This window comes from Furipterus horrens, unplaced genomic scaffold (genome assembly GCF_987537825.1).
Source record: "Furipterus horrens unplaced genomic scaffold, mFurHor1.1.pri manual_scaffold_5, whole genome shotgun sequence".
Taxonomy (NCBI): Eukaryota; Metazoa; Chordata; class Mammalia; order Chiroptera; family Furipteridae; genus Furipterus; species Furipterus horrens.
The window spans coordinates 181,378,905-181,399,606 of NW_028327175.1; the positions used below are offsets into that span (position 1 = coordinate 181,378,905).

General features: G+C 47.9%; 2 protein-coding genes across 4 annotated transcripts in view; one reads left to right on the top strand and one right to left on the bottom strand.

Annotated features, from left to right (window-relative positions):
* The first annotated feature begins 6 nt into the window (after window positions 1-6).
* DPCD (deleted in primary ciliary dyskinesia homolog (mouse)) lies at window positions 7-17,087 on the top strand. Its single transcript, XM_090278446.1, has 6 exons — window positions 7-121; window positions 3,203-3,283; window positions 8,707-8,831; window positions 9,139-9,272; window positions 16,240-16,342; window positions 16,781-17,087. The coding sequence occupies exons 1-6, from the start codon at window positions 58-60 to the stop codon at window positions 16,883-16,885; spliced, it is 612 nt and encodes a 203-aa protein (XP_090134572.1). The 5' UTR covers window positions 7-57; the 3' UTR covers window positions 16,886-17,087.
* Window positions 17,088-17,741: 654 nt separating this feature from the next.
* The window catches only part of FBXW4 (F-box and WD repeat domain containing 4), a 75,662-nt gene continuing 72,701 nt past the window's right edge, over window positions 17,742-20,702 (bottom strand). For all 3 annotated transcript variants that reach the window (XM_090278449.1, XM_090278447.1, XM_090278448.1), the window contains 3 exons: window positions 19,311-19,451; window positions 18,682-18,823; window positions 17,742-18,482 (listed from right to left, as the gene is read on the bottom strand). In XM_090278449.1, coding sequence (XP_090134575.1) covers window positions 18,363-18,482; window positions 18,682-18,823; window positions 19,311-19,451 — 403 coding nt within the window. In that variant the 3' untranslated portion in view covers window positions 17,742-18,362. The remainder of the gene's footprint in view (window positions 18,483-18,681; window positions 18,824-19,310; window positions 19,452-20,702) is intronic.

Consider the following 20,702-nt stretch of genomic DNA (forward strand, 5'->3'; position numbering starts at 1 on the left):
CCCTAAGCCGAACGGTCGCCATGGTAGCGGCCGGGCGCACAACTGGGCGGAGGGAAGATGGCGGTGACGCGGTGGCTGGAGAGTCTGCGGGCTGCTGAGAAGACAGCACTGCTGCAAGATGGTAACTCGACGTTCCCCGCGAGTTCCCTCGATCCTTACCCTAGGCTCCGGCCCTCCGCTCTGGCGCCTCCGGAAAGGGCCCAGAGCCTGGGACGGCAGAGCTGGCAGAGTCTCGGCCGCCACCCAACCCAGGTCCTGCATTTACAAATGAGGAAACTGAGGCCCAGAGAGATGATGTAATTGGAACACGCATCTCTGGATACCCCCTAGTTTCCTGTGTACCACTTCGCTCTGCTCGGAGATCTGTTACTAATAAATAACACATAATTCCTTTCACCTTCATTATGTCGTTTGCCTCTCACTGCTGTCCCGAAAGGCTGTTAATTTTCCACCCATTTTACAGAAGAGAAAACTGATCCAAGAGGGTTTTAGGTCAGCCCGAGATTCCCACCCAGTCAGGTACAACTGCATCTTGACCTGGAATCTCATGAACCTTACTTTTGGGGTTCCACTGCTGAATGCAGCCTGGTGTCATGGAAAGTGTCAAGAGATGTCAGGTGCTAATTACGACTCTGCCATTAATTCATCGGGCTCTCCAATCTGCCCCTGTACTTGTTTGGACCTCACTTTCCTCATGTGTAAAATGAGGTGGATGGCCTCCCTGTTATCTCTGAGGTGCTTTCTAGCTGTAATATTGTTTGTAAGTGACCTTTTAAAATGTTTCACGGGTTTTTAGGGGAGACTGAGCAAGGGCCTGGGGTCTGTGCCTAGAAGAGATGGCACAGAGGTATGGAATTCTGATTTCCCTTCTGGGATTGGCGGATGTAGGGTACCCACCCTCATCACCACCACCAGAACTTCAAGGCCCCTTCCTGGACCCACATGGCAGCCAGAATGAATTAGGTCTTAATTCCTGTAGTTTTTAGGGTACCTATTAGGGATTCACAACTGTAGGCAAAGGCCAATTAGGGAAGCACGGAAATTAAAATCAGCTGCTCATTTGCTCATTCATAAACACAGCATTTAAGGAGGCTTTACCATGTGCCAAGCTGTGTACTAGAGAAGATAGAAAAAGACAATAAGCAAACCATTATTAAATACATGGATACACTTTGTCAAATCTCTCCTGTAGATTTACCTTCCTGGTGTGTGGCTGGGTGGGAGATGTTATCTCCTTCCTACCAAGAATCACTGCTATTGGTAATGAGAACCCAATACATTTTTTTTCAAGAAATAATTTACGTCCATTGTGGAGATATGAAAAATAAATAAACAAGTTACCCATAATCCTACCTTCCAGAGATAATCATAATTTACATTTTCATACACAAACTTCTGTATTTTTTCTATGCATATACACATAATTTTAAACAAAATACTTAAAATTTTTTATATTCACATACATATATGTACCTACTTATATAACAAATACATATTAGAGTAAACTATAGATAAAAATTATATAATCTTTGGGTAAGGGAGAATATTCTAAGTACAACTGGGTAGTAACCACAAAGAAAAAACAGTTGACTATATAAAAACTAAACACTTGTTTGAGAAAACTCACTTTAAGTAAACTTAAAAGGCAATTGAAGCAATATTTGCAACATATATGACATATGGTTAATATATCCAAAGCTCAATTAGATTAGTAAGAGAAACATGAATACCCAAGTAAAATAGGCTAAGGCCTAAACAGGTGATTCACTAGAAACACAACCAGTAAACCCATGGAACAACGTCAACCTTACAAATATTTAAACCATACAGATTATCCTAGTATGGTTATAAGAGCATGGACTTTGGTCTCGAGTTTAATCCTGGGCCCATCATGTCCTAGCCTTATGACCTTGGACGAATTGTATGACCTTTAAGCCTGAATTTTCCTCATTTATGAATGGGGGCACATAGGATTATTATGAGAATTGAGTACAGTAAAACATGTAAAGTACCTGGCCAATAGTAAGCATTGCATCCTGCCTGGACTCAAGACTGGACTCCAGGGGGAGAAGAGGGTCGGGCCAGAAACACCCTCAGCTACTCACAGGCAACACCTTATACCCCACTCCTTCCAGCTCTTTGAGCTATCCAAATGATTAAGGATGGTGTGACCTAGAGGGCTGCTGAAAGACATGCAGATTTCAGGGGTGAGTTCCCCAGAATATATTATATTAGGAACTACTCTAGAGAACAATGTCTTTGGGGAGTGAATTGGACAGGAAAAAGGCTTGGTAGATAGGATATAATTGCAGGTTTTGGTTAGTGACACCCTTGACTCTGGTTTAGGGCCTTGGTTCTTGTATTCATCAAATGTATGTTGGACCTGTTAACTGGGCATTAGTCTTCTGTTATTAGTCTCACTGAGGAATCTACCTTTATCCACTTACCTGTCTAAAAATAGGGGAAATGCCAGGTACATGGTGTTAGGAAAACTATAGGCAGGGGAGATAAAACCCCTCTTATCTAGTAGAAGAGACAGGCAGTAACCAGTCACACAAATGTAAAATAATAAGGTAAATGCCATGAAGAAAACATGGGGACTAACATCGTGTGACTGTGTGATAGGAATGGCCTAGAGGTGTGCAGAAGAAGGCAGAACAATTGCATGGCTAAAGGGAGTACTTGGTTGGGAAACCCAGTTTACTATCCTGAGAACATAAGCTTGTTTTAGGAACTGAGGAGAGAAAAATATATCATTCCTGAAGAGAGAGATGCTTTTAAAAGTATCATACTATGTGGTAAATGCTCCACTGAATAAAGTATTAGAAGGGTATAAACAAGGAAGCAAATTTTGCCAATGTGGCTGGGGGTGATATTTTAGGAAGACTTCCCAATGGAAGTGATATTTGAGCTAGGTTTTGAAGGGTGAGGAGGAGTTCAACAGATGGAAAGAAATATGGAGCTATTGCTGATAGAAGAAACAGCAGGGCAAAGATATGTTGAAAGAAATCTTCAGAAAGGAAGAGAGTCCCAAGACATGTCTTAAAGTAATAGTGGACGGTGGTTGGCAAGGAGTGGGAGGCCCTGGGAGGGTTTCTTAGTATGCCCAAGGCTGTTGGTGTTTCCCAGGTAGACCCCTTGATCTGTAAGGCACAAGGCAAGAGGAGGCTTGGGGTTAAGGCACTCTCTGCTTTGTGCATAGGGAAAAGGAAGGTGCACTATTTGTTCCCAGATGGGAAGGAAATGGCTGAAGAATATGATGAGAAGACGAAGGAACTACTTGGTAAGTGACGGACTCCCAGTGGGCCCTTAGGAACACTTGGGGTGACCTAAGCACACACTCCTAGCCTGAGGCTCGAAGGAGGAACCTACCACCAAATGTGGGAGCGAGGGAAAACTGAGGCCTTTGAGGCAGGATTGTTCCTGAGAATAATCTGAGGTCAGGGCTGGACACCAGAGGTGGAGTGGGAGTTTGTTTGACCAGTAAATCCCATTCCACCCCAAACAAATGAGAGAGTGAGTAATTTTTATAAGGTAGGAATGGGAATGTGGAGAGTCCATTGGGAAAAAATTTACCAAGAAGGCAGAATTGGAAGTGAGTCTTGTAGGCTGGATAATGATAAGGGCAGGCTTTTCACTGCATATATATATATATATATATATATATATATATATATTTTTTTTTTTTGCTTGTTTTTTAAAGAAACCACACTAAGGACAAGCAAGTATCAGAGGCAGTAGTTCCTGACCTTGTCTCAGAGGCAGCACTATTAAATATTGACCTTTATCTTAGAGAATGTCAGAATCAAAGGGAGTAGGGGCTAGAAATGGTAATTTTGTAGGATTATCATTTGTGTTCCTGCAGCTCTTTTCCTCCAAGAATAGGCTCAGGAATAGGGGCTCCAGCTCAGATTTCTGGGAATTATTTGATTTGTCCACTCTCTGTTCCCAGGTCTACACATCAGCATTAACTGACTTCCCAGAGCTAGGTGGCTGGTTCTTTGACCCAGGGCCTGAGGCTGTCAGCAATGGGAGTTAGTCTCTTTATTAAGTTCTACCTGAAATTCTAAGACCAATGCTGGAATCATGGACTGGATTTTTTTTCTTGTCATTATTCTTGACTTTAATTTCTTCCTGGGTCTGATCGACAGGTAGGATTGGTGAGGGAATTTCTTTTTCCCTTTTTCTGACAGCTCATAAATGTCCAGAACCGACAACACAGATTACACTGGTTTGCATTCTCTTAGTCTCCAGTCCTAAAATGTGTGTCCTGCGCATGTTCAGTCACAGAGTGAAGTGTTGATCCCTCCTCATTATGAGCTGCTTGGGCCCCAGTCCCAATTGGTTTAGTCTGGTGCTATTAAAAATCTTGATGTGTTTAGCATATGACACTGATTTGGTGGAAACCAATACAGTAGTAATATCCTCACAATGCATTGTAATTTATAGCGCTCCCAGGGGGTGACAGCCTTGGAATGCCTAACAGGGGCGAGCTTATGAAAGCAGAGGTCACGTGGGCTAACCACCACCATCACCAGGCCAGAGTCTAGGCTCAGCTCCTCTCCCCCAGCCCCCAGCATCACCTTTTCACACAGAGCAAATCAAACAGCCATAGCTGCTGTGGCTATAAAAACAAACAAACAAATAAAACCCAGGCCCCTTAGTTGCACTTGGATGTGAAATTAAAATGAAAAAGTTCAGGTTCCTTCATTTGTAGCATCCTATGTTAACCTGTCACTTCTCTTGGCAGGTGGGAAATAGAGGCCTCCAAACTCATTTTTCTATACTTGATCTTAGCCAAAAAAAAAAAAAAAGGTCAAGAAGCGATATAACTCCACTTTCTTAAAAGCAGAAATGGAGGTTCACAGGAGAACATTGTTTGTCTAAAGTTTACCTGATAATGATGTTACTACCATAACTTTTATTGGGTGCCATGCTAAGTGCTTTCTGTGAATGATCTCATGTGATCATCCTCATACAGCCCAGTGAGGTAAGTACTGGTGTCCCTGCATTACAGGTAAAAAATTAAAAGGCAGTTCCAAGAGGTTAAGACCCTTGTTGAGAGTCACGTTGCTGTTTAGTTTCTGAGCCAGGATTTAAACCTAGGTCTGTCTGATTAAGAGCCCATGCTTTAGTCTGCCACAACATACGGTTGGGAGTTGAGAATATTTAATCCTGCTTTATTTTCTTCTTATTAAATTTTGCTCTCCTCAGCATGACCTGAGTAGGGGCTGGTGAGAGCAGGACAGAGATGGGCAGAGAGAACCACCGGATCCATGGAGCAGCTGATCCTTTTCTTACTCATCTCTAACCACTGTCCCCCGTCACCGCACCCCCGGCAGCTGCCCTTGCAAAATACTGTTCATTATTAAGTGTTGAATATAAGTACTCCCTGGGCCTGAGCTGACTTTTACTTGTGCATTCTATGAAGTAAAATATGGACAGGGTTTTTGTGGCCGTAAATGGGAATAATTTCCATTTTTTTCAAGCTAATAAATTTGATAATTGGCCAAACTGGTATTCTGTTAGAAAAACCCAGAAAGTAATTTACAGGGGAAGAATTGCCAATGGTGCGTCTGTCTAGGATGGAGTTTGTCCACTCTGTGTTCATAAGCATGGTAGTGTCATATTATTTTCTACCCTGTCAGTGCTATTCATTCCTACCCCCCACAATGAATGCTGTATGTATTCATAGAGGAAAAAACTGAAGGGCCCCATAACAATGATCGGAACATCAAACCAGCCCAGTAGAACACAGCATGTCCAGGGGGGCAGAGGCTGAAGGGCAGGCCATCCCCCAGCGATTACATTTGGATTATCGGCCTAATCTGCTTTGGTATTTGACCGCCAGCCTAACCACCCCAGGCTGCATTTGGAGGATGTTGAGCACTTTCATCCCCAAGCACTTCACTAGCTTTATAAATGACCCACTCGATTCCCTTCAGCCTCCTCGGGGATGGGCCGTGGCAGCTGTTTAATGGCCACATAGCAATGTTGCAGTGTTTTAGGGCAGAAAAGAAGAATCCTACATCTAGTTTAAGCTGCAGGGAGTATTTAGGAAGGGGGAATGTAATTATCCACATTGGAAATGGGCCAGGGCTTTGAGCTTTGGGGAAAGAGGCTTTTAGGACCTCTACTTTGCAGCCCACCTGAAAGATGGGACCTCCTTTAGCAAGCAGTCCTGGACATCAGCCTGCTTCCTGCTGACTTAGGAAAAAGCCCCCAGGCACTGCTTCCTTCATATATTCCCCATCAGACCCTTAACAGGGTCATTGGAAGTCTCCTTTCCAAGGACTGACCCTGGCTTAGCCGGAAAGATATGACAGCGTCCCAGGGAGCTGCCTTGCACACACCAGTTTGGGTTTAACATATAATCAAATCAGAGTGACAGCAGGTGGAAACAGTCTTCTGTTGCCGGAGGAGCTGTCCTTGAGTTCAGGAACAAAGACAGAACAAGAAACGCAAAATGCAGATTTGCATGTGTGCATTCATGCCCACGTCCATGGGAAAACATAACAAGAACCTCACCAAAATCGTTTATTGCATTTCATAAGGGAATGAGTAGGGATACTTTCTAATGCATTCTAACAAAGAATTTAATCCCAAGGCTTTATTTTATTTTTTTAAAAAAGCTAAAACAGCCAAGGGTGCCAAGTTCCTGTAACCTGAATAGCTTTTAAGGTCAGTAGTAAAGAAATGAGTAGCTAATTTTCCTCCTCCTCAGTGTGCTCCTTGGGGAGGCTTCTGTGCAAAACCCAACATTTCCTTGGAGTTAAAGAATAGACAGGGAATACTGGGATCAGAATTTCCTCTCCTAGCCATAGTGCTGTCCAGCTTTAGGACATATGATTTAACAAGTCCCATGGTTAGGAGAGCACCTCACATATCCAGCCCCAGATAGGTAAATTATATTTTAAAATAATCCAAGTTTTTCCTTTAAAGGCTAAAATATAAAAAGAGAAGTAGAGCTACTTAAAAAAATAGAAACCTTTCTAAATATCATAATGCTTATTGAATATTTATAGAATATAATTTAGCCTTTTATTAATGATTCAAATTCTGGACTTGAAATTGGGAGACCTGAATCGTAACTGTAGCTCTTGCAAGTCAGTTTATCTCTCTGAGCCTTGATAATTCCTCCTTCTCTGTCCCCTGCAGAGTGGTGGCAAGGGAAGAAATGCTATTTCTCATTTAAAAAACACAGGCATCGGACTAGATGCTTTCTGAGGGACCTGCCCCGTGAAGATCTGTGGTGACTGTATCTCATATAGCAGCCCCTCGGGTCTCAGGGCGCGTATCTGCCCTCACACTGAATGGTCCCCTGTGCTTTGTAGTCCTGACGCTGCCCTCTGAGGTGAGCTGTTCCCTCATGCCCACATACCTGGGAAGACAATTAATTTCCTGCCATATTCTGCACGTAGCATTTTATATACATAGTCTGAGTAAGAATCCAGGAGCGGTCGAGTTAGGTGTGTGGGTCTTGTCACAATAAGCTGCTGCTTGAAGGCATTTGTCACTTCTGAGTTTGTGACTGTGATAGAGGCCCCCAGAAGGCTGGCTTCCAGTTAAGCGCGGTGCTGTATTACATGAATAGATTTGGATGTATTCCTGGTTACAGTCCATTCACTTAAAAGAGTAGAAGTATTTTGTGGAAAAAAAAAAATAGTTGCCTATAAAGCATATTTCCAAGTTTTACTCTTCCATATTAATTTTCATTATAAACTTGGAAATGTGTTTCTAGGGAGAATTTTTGGCCCTAAGACGTAATAAAATCACACTGCAGAATGCAGCAGACCTTGTAAAAGTACACATTCAAGAGAAAATTCTAATTTTACAGCACACTTTTGTGTTCAGCTTGCGTGCCTTACTTAGAGCAACGAGGGTGTTTGGGTTAGGCACAGCTGCTCAAAAGGTCTCAAGGAAGCCCACTGATCCCCTGATTTAGAGAGTCAGGCTGCAGCTCTCATCCCTGCCCACCCACCCCACCCCCAGCCCCCGCCGCCCCAGCCCAGGAAAAGCAACTAACTGGAATAGCTGCAGCAGGATCCCTGGCCCTTTCTGAGTTGTTTAGCTCCTAACAACAGCATTAGCAGCATCTGGGCTGCCCAGGCTGGAGTACACCCCAGTGCCGCAGGAAGGGAGAGGAACAGAGAGGTCACAGGTCGGCTGAGTGGGGTTCCCAGCAGGGCTTTTCAGAATGTCCATTGAACTAGTTTTTTCCTTTATAATTTCTGTAATGTATGTTCCTTACTTGGAAAAAAAAAGCTTTATGCAAACACCTGGCTTGTAAAGCAAGGTAAATAAGAGATAGTTGTTTGCATTATAAAAGGATGATTCTTCACAAAAAACTCACATTAGATCTTATATAAATAATTTAAAGTATGGTGTGTGCTTACCTTTGTTCAGATATACCTGAAATGAGTGAATTTCTACATTTGAACTTTCTGAATCATAAGGCAAATATGCCTACCAGCTTTCACCCTCTTAATTCATTTTTCCTTTGCACATTTTCAGAGGGAAAAAATGCATGTCAACTCACTCATTCTGGGATCCAAATTTTCCCAGTTACAATAGCTACCCTTTTCCTAACCCTCACCTGTAGCTCCCACTTTTACCCTGCTCCCTTTACCTAATGTGATGTCAATGATTCAGCAGAACAGAGCAGAGCCCCTTTCCCATGATCCCATCACTTCTTTCTCTCCCCAGTAAGAAAGTGGCGTGTAAAAAGTGCCCTGGGAGCCTTCGGCCAGTGGCAGATTGAGGTGGGAGAGCCAGCACCCCATGGAGCAGGGAACCTGGGGCCTGAACTCATCAAGGAAAGCAATGCCAACGTATGTTTATCTATCAGGTGTCTTGGGGAGGCAGCACTGAGTGGGGAGTGGGCTGCCAGCCCTTGAGGACAGGGACCATATCTTCTTCCCCGCTTCATCTCCAGTGTGCCCACCTGGACACAGTGCTCTAGAAGTGTTTGCCTGAATGAATACCCAAGGGGTTTTTGGCTCGGTCATCCCAGGGCAAGGGCTCTGGGCCTGGAATGTCACAGTGATAGAAGCACCAGAGGGCAGAGATTTGTGGAGGGGGGCCATTCCTTCCTACCCCTCCCCAAGAATGGTCGGGGCGTTGGATTGCCTTCTACAGCCCATCTTCATGCGCAAGGACACCAAGATGTGTTTCCAGTGGCGGATTCGAAACCTCCCCTACCCTAAGGATGTCTATAGTATCTCTGTGGACCAGCAGGAGCGCTGCGTTGTTGTCAGAACCACCAACAAAAAGTAAGTAGCGTGGTTGGCAGAGGCCTGTCTGTGTGTGAGCAGGATGTGGGTGGAGTTGGACCCGGCTTAAGGCTCAGACTGCTCCCTACCCTGGGTGGGGGAGGGGCAGAGAAGCCTCCTCTTCTAGCTCTGAGGAAGGAAGGGAGAAGGGCTGTCCTGAAACTGCAGTAGGCGATCAACACTGAAGGGCTTTCTCCTACAGGACAAGTTATAATAATGTAATTAACTTTATCAGGGCAAAGAAATTTAAACAAGTGTCTGGTCCAGTACCTTGCATATACTAGGACTCAATAAATATATTTTTTAAATAATTTATTTATTTATTTATTTTATTTTTAGAGAGAGGGGAAAGGAGAAAGAGAGGGAGAGAAACATCACTGTGTGGTTGCCTCTCACTCGTGCCCCGAACTGGGGACCTGACATGCAACTTAGTAATGTGCCCTGACTGGGAATCAAACCAGCGACACTTGGCTTACAGGCCTACGCTCAATCCACTGAGCCACAGCAGCCAGGGCCCTCAATAAATATTTTTTGAATAAATGAGGAGATGAGGGGATAACTTATGATCTTAGGTGCTTCCGTTGTAAGGTTATTGTGACCTTGACCTCTGGCTGGATCCAGTCCATAGTGAACTTGGCCTGATGATAATCACTGTTAGGGCTGGCCTGGAAGGGAGCTAGGACCTGGAAGGTACACCTGTGCGAGGTGACAGTTATAGGACTTTCAAGTGTTGGCCCAGGAGCAGCCAACCTGACCTCTCCCTGGACTGAGGGACAGTGGTCAGTGCTTTGGCCTCTTGAAAGTCTTGCATTATGTTTCAAAAGAGGTACTCAACTTCCCTTTTCTCCCCTCCTCGTTGTCTGCTAGGGGGAGGCAAAATGTGGGGTTGAGGGGACCGAGGTGACTGAGATGGACATTTGATCCTGGCAGGGCTGCTTCTAGGCTGACCATCTTGGAAATGTATTGATCCTATTTGGGTTTCTGGAGCTCTGACTGGTCACAGGAGAGAGAAGAGCCCTGTCATTAATCAGTTTTGCTGTGGGCCAGGGGGATCGCAATGACATAGATTTGGGGCATTGAAATGAAAGGTTTTTATGAGTTACTGGTCCACAAGCTTTGAAGCCACCCAACATGCCTCTTGGGGTGCTAAGCTTAATGTAGCTGACCTTACTGGTTTATGTGCATTAAGGAAGGCCCAGCTCTTTGTCCATCTTCTCAGATAGTGTGGTGCCCACCGCCCCTCCCCTCCCCTGTCCCTCAGGCCCACAAGGCCCACGGGGAAGCAGCATGGTTCCCACGCTCCCCCAAGTGCAGCCCTGGGTCCTGCCCACTTTTTATGGTGCCCCCCCCCCCACCCTATCACTTTGGCCGGGTTAAGGAGACAGGGAAGAGGTGGAGATGAATGAGTTAATTTCAGGATTATTGCTGTACATGCAGCCAGTAGCCCCTGCAGTGGGCCTTGTCTATAAAGTTATAATAATAAGAGTTTGCGTTTATAAAGCACTTCGAAGCCCTCAGACAAAAGGCACTTCATTCCTGTTATTGTTCTCATCATTAACAGGAGTCAGTGCCTAAAGTGGAATTTAGCAATTTCAGACAACTGAGAAATTGCCTGTAGGAAAACAAACTCTCTACTTCAGCAAGCATTCCCTGGCGTAAGAGGCCTTGGGTCCAAATGGGGACAAAAGTGCTCTGACAGCACTTGAATCTGCAGCCCAGCAGTTTGTGGAGCTGGCTGCTGCCTCCCTTTTGTCCCCCAGAGGTCACTGTCGAATACAGATATCAGGCAGAAATGTGATTACCAGGGAGAGAAGAGAAGCTAGCTAGCTCACCAAAAATTCACGTCAGTGCAGATCCTCTGGGTCCCATCTCCTGCGCGTACTCAGCTATAGGTGGCGCTGTTGGCCAGGAACTCGCTGGCTGGAGGCCCACTCCAGTGCCCAAGGGGCAGGGGGTACATTTTTTAACTGATAGGTGAGGCCATGTGGGATGGGAGTAGTGCCTCAGGAGGGGGCAGGGCCAGAGATTGGAGGGGAGAAGAGTTTGCCCATTTTGGAGCCAGCACTGAGTCTGGTCCAGTGACCCAGCCTGGCTCAGCCCAGCCTTCCCCAGGTCCCTCTGCAAGGAGGTGGGTGAGAGGGATCGCTAAACCCTTAATTCTGAGCTTAGTGGCATTTTCATCTTCTACCTGGAGTAGCAATGTGTCCTGTACCTTTACTACCACTAATTAAACAGAACTTTATGGCTTTTCCTTTGAGCAATGTTTAACTTTCTCAGAATACTTTAAACATCTATTTTCTGATTATCACACCATCTGGAGGTGGGCAGGGTACATATTTTTATTCTTGCATTATAGATTAATGATTATGTAAGTGTATCTGTAAAGTCAGACTTGCCAAAGGTAAAGTTAGTAATGGTCTCAAAGCCCAGGCACCTGCAGTTTGCCTTCTTCATTGACCTGAAGGTTCCATGCCTGCCCCAGTCTGGAGTGTTGTTACTAGTAAAAGCCAGATTTCCTTTATCCATACCTGCCTTGTCCCTGAAGAACTGGGTTGGCTACTTTTTTCTTTTATTAATTTTTTTATTGATTTGAGAGAGAGAGGGGAAGAGTAGGGAGAGGGAGAGACAGAAATAGCCACTTGTTCCGTCTCTTATTTATGCATTTATTGGTTGATTCTTGTGTGTCCTGATGGAGGATCCGGACCTGCAATCTTGGCATACTGGGATGACACTCTAACTAACTGAGCTACCGAGCCAGGGCTGGGCTGGCTACTTTTACTGAAGGAATTGATTCCAGTGTATCATGTCCTTGGTCTCAAGTATTAGTGAGGGAAGGAAGAAAGTGCTTCTCCAGGATCCCAGTGTGGCGCCATCTGTTCCTGTTAAGAGCGGTTGTGCAAAAAGAAGGTTCTTATCGTCATCCTATAAGCTGGCAGCTGTAAGTGGAAGGCGCCAGGGCTCTGGAGTGGGACTGTGTTGGCTGAAATCTGGCCTTTGCCATGTATTAGTTGTAGTATTTTGGGAGAGGTTTCCTCATCCATCACAGGAGAACACTCATACCTTTCTCACAGATTGGGGAATTTGATGGAATCCCATATGCACAAATGCCCAACACAATGGCCGGCCATAAGCAGGTCCTCAATGATTCTTTGAAAATTGGGATGTGAAGGGAGCCTGGCTGATCTGACCTCAGTGATACTAACACTAGAGGAGGTGTTAACAGACACAGCTAGAAAAAAAAAAGATTCTGTGCTGAAATACCTTTAAGAAACTCTGAATTAAACAAGTATGTGAATGTGTACTGTGACTCTCAAGGAGGGGCTACTACAGGCAGGGATGAATAGTTTGCCCAGAGCCTTGACATTTAAGAAAGAAGGAAGATTTGCCCACTGATTTTCTAAGGTTGGACTGGCTGGAAGCTTCTCTGGACTATTCTGGCCAACCCTGAGTGCAGATATACAGCATGCCCCTGGAGGTGTGTGGGGCATGGCCCGTGTGACTGTATACAGTGTCCCTGCTTCTACTTTAAGCCTGTCCTCTAGCGTCTTTCTCAGAAGACCTGGCCTCTGTGCTCTTTCCCAGTTCACTGCAAGGGAAAATGGGTTGGGAAAGGGTTGGGAATTGGGAAGGCAATACAGTGGGAAGAGAGTGATGGGGTGCGACGGGCCATTTCTTCTTCTTTTAATAATCCTCACTTGGATATGTTCATTGATTTTTAGAGAGAGAGGAAGGGTGAGAGAGAGGCAGAGACAGAAACATTGGTTGGTTGCCTCCTCCAGAGGCTCCGACTGGAGATTGAACCCACAACCTAGGTATGTGCCCTGGCCAGGGATCGAATCCACGAACTTTTGGTATATGGGATAATGCTCCAATCAACTGAGCCACCTGGCCAGGGCTGGTAGGTCATTTCTGAAATAGCCAAAATAAAAGAGCTTTCCTTTTGGCACACGCTGAAGAAAGTTGGCTTCTTCTGGCCTGTTGGACTAGCACCTGTAGACTTAAAGTTTATCTAGGACAACTCCTATATTTAAGGAAGAAACTGAGGCCCAAAAGCTAATTGGTCTGCCCAGGGTCACAGGGCAGGGCCAGGAGTCCTCCTGAGAGCCTTTGCTTCCACATATGTCTTTTGAACACTTTTGAGATTCAGAAAGATCACCATGTGTTAGAGCGCTGTGGGGACCTGCAAAGTGGCTGGATCCCTGGGGAGCCCACCTCCCATATCCGCCCCATTCTTGGACAGATGCAGGGAATTTACATCCGATGATCTGTTACTTAGAAGTGAGACTAGAAAGATGGAAGGGGCAGAAGAATGGGGAGTTATCATTTGTTATTAGAACATCTGTATTTACCAGTTTTATGACTTGGGCAAGATACCTAACTTTTCTGTGTCTCAGTTTCCTCCTCTGTAAAAGATGGTAATAGAAGTAAACAACCTGAGTAGGACTGTTTTAAGGATTCCATGTGTATAGAACAGTGCCTGGCATAAAATAAAGTATTAATAAATGTCACCTCTCATTGTGTCACTGAGACTGAGAACAATGAAGGGAGATGGAATTGGGAGTGTGTTGGGGCATCTGCAAAAACCCAGGAACCACCTGCTGTAAGAGTTTAACTTTTAGCAGAAACACAACATGGTCTCTTCAGGCGGGCACGGGGCCTTGTTTCTTCTTCACCCTTAAATCCCTAGGCTCACAGCTCAAGGCCTGGCACACAGTTGATGCCTAAGAAATGTTTGCTGCCTATCTAGGGCTGCCTGAGATTGAGTATTCTGGCTTCTCCAGAAGCACAGTGGGTCTCTCTCTAGTCCAAGTGCTGATGAACAAGTCAAGTGCAGTTCCTCTCAAGGCAAACCCAAAGGTCAGGGAACGAGGGACGGGGGGCTGTCCCTGAGGAGGGACACTCCATACTCCCTTGAACGCTGCCTGTTAGGACCTTCTGGGGAAAATTGTTTAACCTCAACCAATAAACTAAACCCATTAGAATAAACTCAAAACAAAACTGAGTCTCCAGACGCACTGCTTCCACTGCCCTATCCTCTAGGCTCGTGAAGTCCCTCTTGAAAGGAGGTGGGTGTAGGACAGAGAAGGGGGTAAGCCATGCACCTCAAGTTCTCTTTGATGTTGTTGCCGTCAGGGCCCTTAAGGCAAAGCTCTCAAATTCTTTTTCTAGTTCCACTGCCCCAGCCTGGGGCATGTGGCTTGATGGTGCCCTTCTGAGGGTGCACAGGTATGTCCCTGTCCCACCAGCACACAAGCCAGGTCGGTAGAAAGGATGTCCCCATGCTCTGCAGAACAAGGCCTACACAGGCCCCTCGGGTTTGGCTGGGCTGCATGTGCCTGGGCTGCTTCTCTCCCAGTTCAGCATCTTGTGTATATTTGCAGGGAAGATGTTAACACTTCCTAACAAGCCTTTGTGTTCATCTAATCTTTTCTGTTTAACCTTTGACTCCCCCCTATTATCAGTGTCTGCCACCTTTGCTGGCCAGACCAAAGGCCCCAGGAAAAGACCTCAGCCTGGGCTGGCTAGGAAGAGGATGAGGCCGGCATTCCACCCCGGTTTGCAGGCAGATGGATCGCCTTTCCCTGGGGCAGAGCTTTGGAAAATAAAGCAAACCTGTGGTGCCATTAGGATCTCCCAGCCCCCACTCCTTTTGAACTGTCAGCCTTTAAGTAAACATTCTTTTCCTGCCATGGGTCCCAGCACCTTGGCGGGGAGCGGGGGACCTGGGAGGAGAGCCTCTGCTAAACTAAGGGATTTGGGCAGGGAGAGCAGGGCAAAAGTACTGCATTGATGTCAGCTCTCTGAGTCCCCAGGGCATCAGGGCTTTTGAAGTGGACTCGAGGTAGCTGTCACCACAAGGACCAGGCTCCTCTGAAGTATTAAAAGCCCTATCCTCTGAGGGCCCCTCACTTGAGTTTGTTTGTACCTGCCTGCGGCGCTTCCCTTCCGAACCCACACACCCCGGGCAGCAGCAGTGATGCTGTGCCTGGGTGACAGGTCTGGCAGCCACTGACAGAGCCTCACTACACTTCCACTAAGGAAAATGCCAGTAGGCCTGTTGCTAGAGACGAGTAGGCCATTCTTTGTGTCCTGGCATGATAAGCACCAGACCAGGAATAAGAAATTTCTATCCTGACTGCATTGACAACTGGCTGTGAAACCAGGCAAGGCATTTCACCTCTCTGCACCCAAGTTTCCTCTTGGGTAAAGGAGGTCAAATTTCCTGCAAAGCAAAGTCCAGTTACACACATTATGGACTTGGTGTTGCTATCTGGGTTTTTTTTCTGTTTATTTGTTTTTTTTTTCTAAAAGGGATCATTAATCTCTGGATTGGCACCTGCAGATGATAGTGGTGTGTGTGGTGTGGGAGGTATGTGAAAATAGAGCAGTACACTCACAGGGCCAGCAAAGTAGTCCAGAGTGGTTATCCTCTCAGGCAGCTTCCTCCTGTGGATGTACTTCCCTCTCTGGCCTACAAGCTAATAAAGCCTTGAGAGACCCTAACAGAGGAAAAGGTAGCTGAGACCTTCAGAGGAAATCCCATGTAAATGGCAGCTGTCAGTCCCCAGCTTTGGGGGACAGCCTTTATTGAGTCCCTTGTTAGTACATATGTCCCATTTCCTTGGGGTACAGAGGCCTGGCTTGCTTGAGCTACCTGCATATTCCATGTTTCTTCTGCATGTTTTTGGTAGTTCTAAGCTTGAAGTAAGAGTCCCTCTAACCCCTGGTCTAGTCAAGGAATCCTGACCAATTCTGCCTTTTTACTGCTGGTCAAGCCATAGGCCTTTCCTTCTTCCCAGAACCACTAAGTTCCAAACTGCTGGTGCTCTAACTGGCTTCCCTTCCTCCTCTCTGGCTGTCGGAAGGTGTGAGAGAACTGTATAGAAGCTTGGCAGCACAAGGCCTGATGCCCAACTGTTGGAGTAACCTTGTAGGATGTCTTTATGGCCCCTTTGTGTCCCCACAGGTACTACAAGAAGTTCTCCATTTCTGATCTGGACAGATACCAGCTACCTCTGGATGATTCTTTGCTGAGCTTTGCGTATGCCAACTGCACGCTGATCATCTCTGTAAGATTCACCCAGGCCACTGCATCAGGGAGAGGTTCCTTCTTTCCCTGCCCATTTCCCATTCCATAGGAGTCTAGCCCTAACCCCTGTGGTGTGCTTGCTACAGAACAGACATCTGTACTTCGCATGGAGAGAGCAGGGTGGGGGCTCTCAGCTAGAGAATAGAGGGTGATGGTGATGGTGGAAATCATAGGACTGGGGTTCTTGTTCAAGACCTGCTCCTACCCAGCCATGTGACCTTGAACAAATCATTTAACCCTTAACCTCAATTTCCTCATTTTTGAATAAAGGGATCAGAAGGGGCCCTGAGAGAGAGAGAGAGAGAGAGAGAGAGAGAGAGAGAGAGAGAGAGAGAGAGAGTGTGTGTGTGTGTGTGTGTGTGTGTGTGTGTGTGTTTAGAGATGTGACTGAATTGTGTCTTCATGGCTCCATCTATAGTACCAGAAGCCAAAGGAGGTCCTGGTGGCCGAGTCGGAGCTGCAGGAGATGCTGAAGAATGTCAAGATGGCCCACAGCAGTGACGGGGACTGCAAGACCCAGTAGTGGACTCCTGAGCCTGGCACCTGTGGTGTGGAGTGTGGTGAGGCTCTTCCTGTCAGCCCGCAAGACTTGACAGCCTGAGCCTTTCTGGAACAGGGGCAGCCTTTTCTCTTCCAGGCTTTGTAGAAGCTGGGCCTTGGGGCACTCCTGGCCCTGCCATGGCCTCAACTTCTGAGTAAAGCCATTCTGAGTCATTGCCTTCCTATCCACTTCTGCATGCTTCTATCCCCAACAAGGGTGCTGGTGATGACATTCCCTTCTCTATCCTAGGGACCTTCCACATAAAGCGTGTCATACAAAGGAAGGTGTGGGCCTTAGATAGCGATGTGGGTGGGCGAACCCTGACCCCAGCCGGGGAAGGCTAGCATCTTCCCTGACCTGTTTGCATCATCTCAGAAGACAACTGGGCTTGCAGATGTGGCCCAGAGGAACTCCCTAAGATAAGGGTGGATGAAGAGAAGTTTTTATTTTAAAATGCAGAAACCTTGGACACAGAGCCTAGGATCTGAAGACACTGTGGGTGAAAAGCCAGAATAGGCATGGTAGCTTTGTGAACAGTGTGCACATACTGGGTTGGAGTGAGGAAGGGTCACCGCAGATGGACAGCAGTTTAGTCCCTGTTGGTCCCCTCTCCATACCCTCAAGGTGACAGCCACCCCACCACCAGGGCAAAAGGATTGTGTGGTCAATGAGGGGGTTTCCTGGAAAAAAAAAAGAAAAAAGAAACCTTTGTTCTTTGGGACACTGAGCCATGATGCTGGTCCTACCATCTCTCCAGCCTGCACAACCCTCCATTTGAATCTGCTGTCCCCTCTCCTTGGGGCCTCCCAGGAGTCCCCAGCCAGTGAAGAACCAGATCTGTGAACAGTTAAGCTTTATTTTTACAAAAATGAACATCGTAGTATATGTCTCAACAGCTGGCCTGAGGCTGCGCTGGCTGCAAACTCAAAACTGCTGGTTCCCTTTGTCCTTTCTTGGTTTCAAAGGGAGACCAGGCCTCATGCCCCAAGAATGAGACTTGAGCCTCGAAAGCTTGATCCAGGGTAGGGTCTGACTGGGGGGGCAGGGTTTGGTGCCAGCAAGGGTATTGGCAGCCTCACCCCTCCTTCCAGCAAAAGGACAAAAGGGGACCGCTGGCAAGGCTGGAGCACCTCACCTCACTCTAAGAGTGCAGGGGTGCTTCTCCAGGCCAGATCCTTGCGCTGGCCAATAGGAAGGCAAGGCCCAGTGGCTTCAGCTTCACTCTCCCAAAGCAGCAGGTCCCTTCTCTCCAGCTGGCTCCTGGGAGGGACCATGCCTCTGGGTACCCAGATCCCCAGGAGTCAGCAGCCTTTAGCTTAAGGGCCCGAGCACTGTGGCCACAGGCCTGGGAGTACAGGCACTGAGGTGGGGAGGAGTTATCACTGCACCCTCCAAGCAGGATAGGTCCCTGAGTAGCTGGCTTTCCTGGCCCACAGGCTGGGGGGGGTGGCCCCGACTGTCATGGGTTTTGAAAGTCCAGGACATGGAGGTTGTGAGCCAGTGCAGCATAGAGATGCTTGGTGGTGAAGCGCAGGCAGTACACAGGACTGCTTTGGGGTGTCGACGTCAGGGGGAAGGCCTGCAAGGGAGGGCACAAGAATGGTGAGAGCAGCCCAAGTGGGGGATGGGGAGCCGAAACCGGGATTCCCAGGCCCGGTGCAATGGGCCGTGTGCCCGTGTAGGCTTCCTCCCACCTCTCCAGGCACACCCACGCTCAGGTGCAGCCCCTTAAAATTAGTCCCTGCTCCCTGGAGGCATGAGGTGGGCGGGATGCTTACGTGTAGGCAGGCCCTTTGGCGCCGGTCCCAGAGTCGCACAACGCCGTAGTAGGAGGACCCTGTAGCAAGCAAGTGATTCCCATCTGTCTGCAAGCAGTACAGGGTGCTGTCGTGTGGCTCCTCCCACTCCATGACACACTTCCTGTCCAGGAAGAGGAGATGCAGGGGGAGCTTCAGGGCACCCTCCACCTCCACCCCCACATCCCCATTCTGTCTGGGATAGAGAGAAGCTGACTCACCAAATCCTTTAAAAACCAGCCTTATTGAGGGAAGCCTCCTCAGTAAAGGTCTCTTTCCTCATCAAGCCCCGGACCCCCAAGTAGATTACGCCCTCATCTGCTTGACATAGCTTTGACATGTCACAGGACTTACAAGGCTTTAGAGAGGCAAAAAGGCCTCCAGAAGGGCTGGGACACAATGCTGAGGGATGGCACCCTGACAGCTTCCAAGGCTCCTATCAGGCCCTGTGGCTACAGTGTCTGAGGCCTTGAGGCCAGGACTGCGCAAGATGAGGAGTCTAAGCTTGGTCTACCCTTGCTGACTGCTCCCTGATGTGGAGTTCCTGTGCCTTCTCTTACCAGGGCTGGTACAGGGTTCCCACCACCTGTCCCCCTGCTCTACACACTCACCTGACACTGGCTCGGAGGTCCCAGTATCGAACGTAGGTGTCATAGCCACAGGACAGCAGTGTGGAAGGGGACTCGTACATGAGATCCAGCACCCCAGCCCCTGGGGGAAAGTCACTTCCCAGGTGTGTCACCAGCTGCCCCCTGGGGAGAGAGGAGGGGCAGAGGATGAGCCACTGTCCCACCTTGGCCCGCACAGGTTCTTTGAACCTCCAAGTGGTATCAGTCCCTAGGAAATGCAGCTCCTTCCTGAGCTAGAATTAGACTCCCTTAGGAAGTGGGGGCTAAGGGGGGGTGGATGCCCTGGACTCCCCCCCTTGCACCCCAGTCCCAGTCTCCCCCTGCAACTAAATGCCTCAATCAGCCGCCAGCAGCCCCTTCATCACACCTGCATGCTGACCACCCACCACCCAGGCTCTCCTCCTCAAGGACGATGAATGGGCCTTGCTGAAGGGGTCGCCCCCCCCCACCCCCCACACACACGGTTACTTTATACTCCTTGATCCTGCAGGTCATGCAGTTCTGAGCTGCCTGAGTCCAATGCCTTAATTCCCGCCTGTAATCTGGGGCTCAAACCTCATTGGGGATAAAGACCACACAAAGGGAGAAGGGGAGTCCCAGGAGATGTTAAAACAAGTAAACACCTTTGTGTCTGGGGAGAGAAATCGCTGAGAAAGCAGCTTAGCAGGCTGGTCCCCGGTGTTCCTGGCCAGGCTGGCCCCCAGCCTGGGGCGAGCACGCCTCTGTGATCACAGCCCCCAGCCTGCTGGGCTCCAGCTTGCTCCCCCACCCTCACCCCTCCCGGTGGCCGAGAGCAGATTACTGAGAAGAACAATTTCTTTGTGACTGTGTAATTCCCTCCGTGACCGCGGCAGTGGGCAGACCCCTCGCCCGATGCCAGACCCCTAGCAACCATGTAGGGGGGCCTCCTGGCCCTAGCAACTACCCCTCAACATCAAGTGCACCCGCTAATCCCTGTGGCTAGGGGACGGGTAGAAGCAGTGAGTTTGCAGAATGACTGCGGGGAATGAAGGAGAAGAGGGGCACCCTCCAGACCCCATTCCTCAGCTTCACCCAAGAGATGCTGGGCTCTCTTCCATGATAGGACTGAAGAAACAAGGCCTTGGACACTTCACAGGGACACACAGGTAAGAGGCCCTGGCATGGAGTGGGGAGGACTTCGTGGTCACATCAGCCCAGATTTGGCCCAAGCAGTCAGTGTTCTTCAAAGGGCGTAAGGCAAACGAGGCTGCCAGTCACGTGTGTGAATGTGGCGCTCAGCTCTAGTCCTTCTACCTCACACAGTCGCTGACCCCCGACCTCCCTTCTCCCCAGTGGAGCCCCAATCTTCCCTGAAGGCTGAAGGGGTAAAGAAGGAGACTGTGGGCTCTTTTC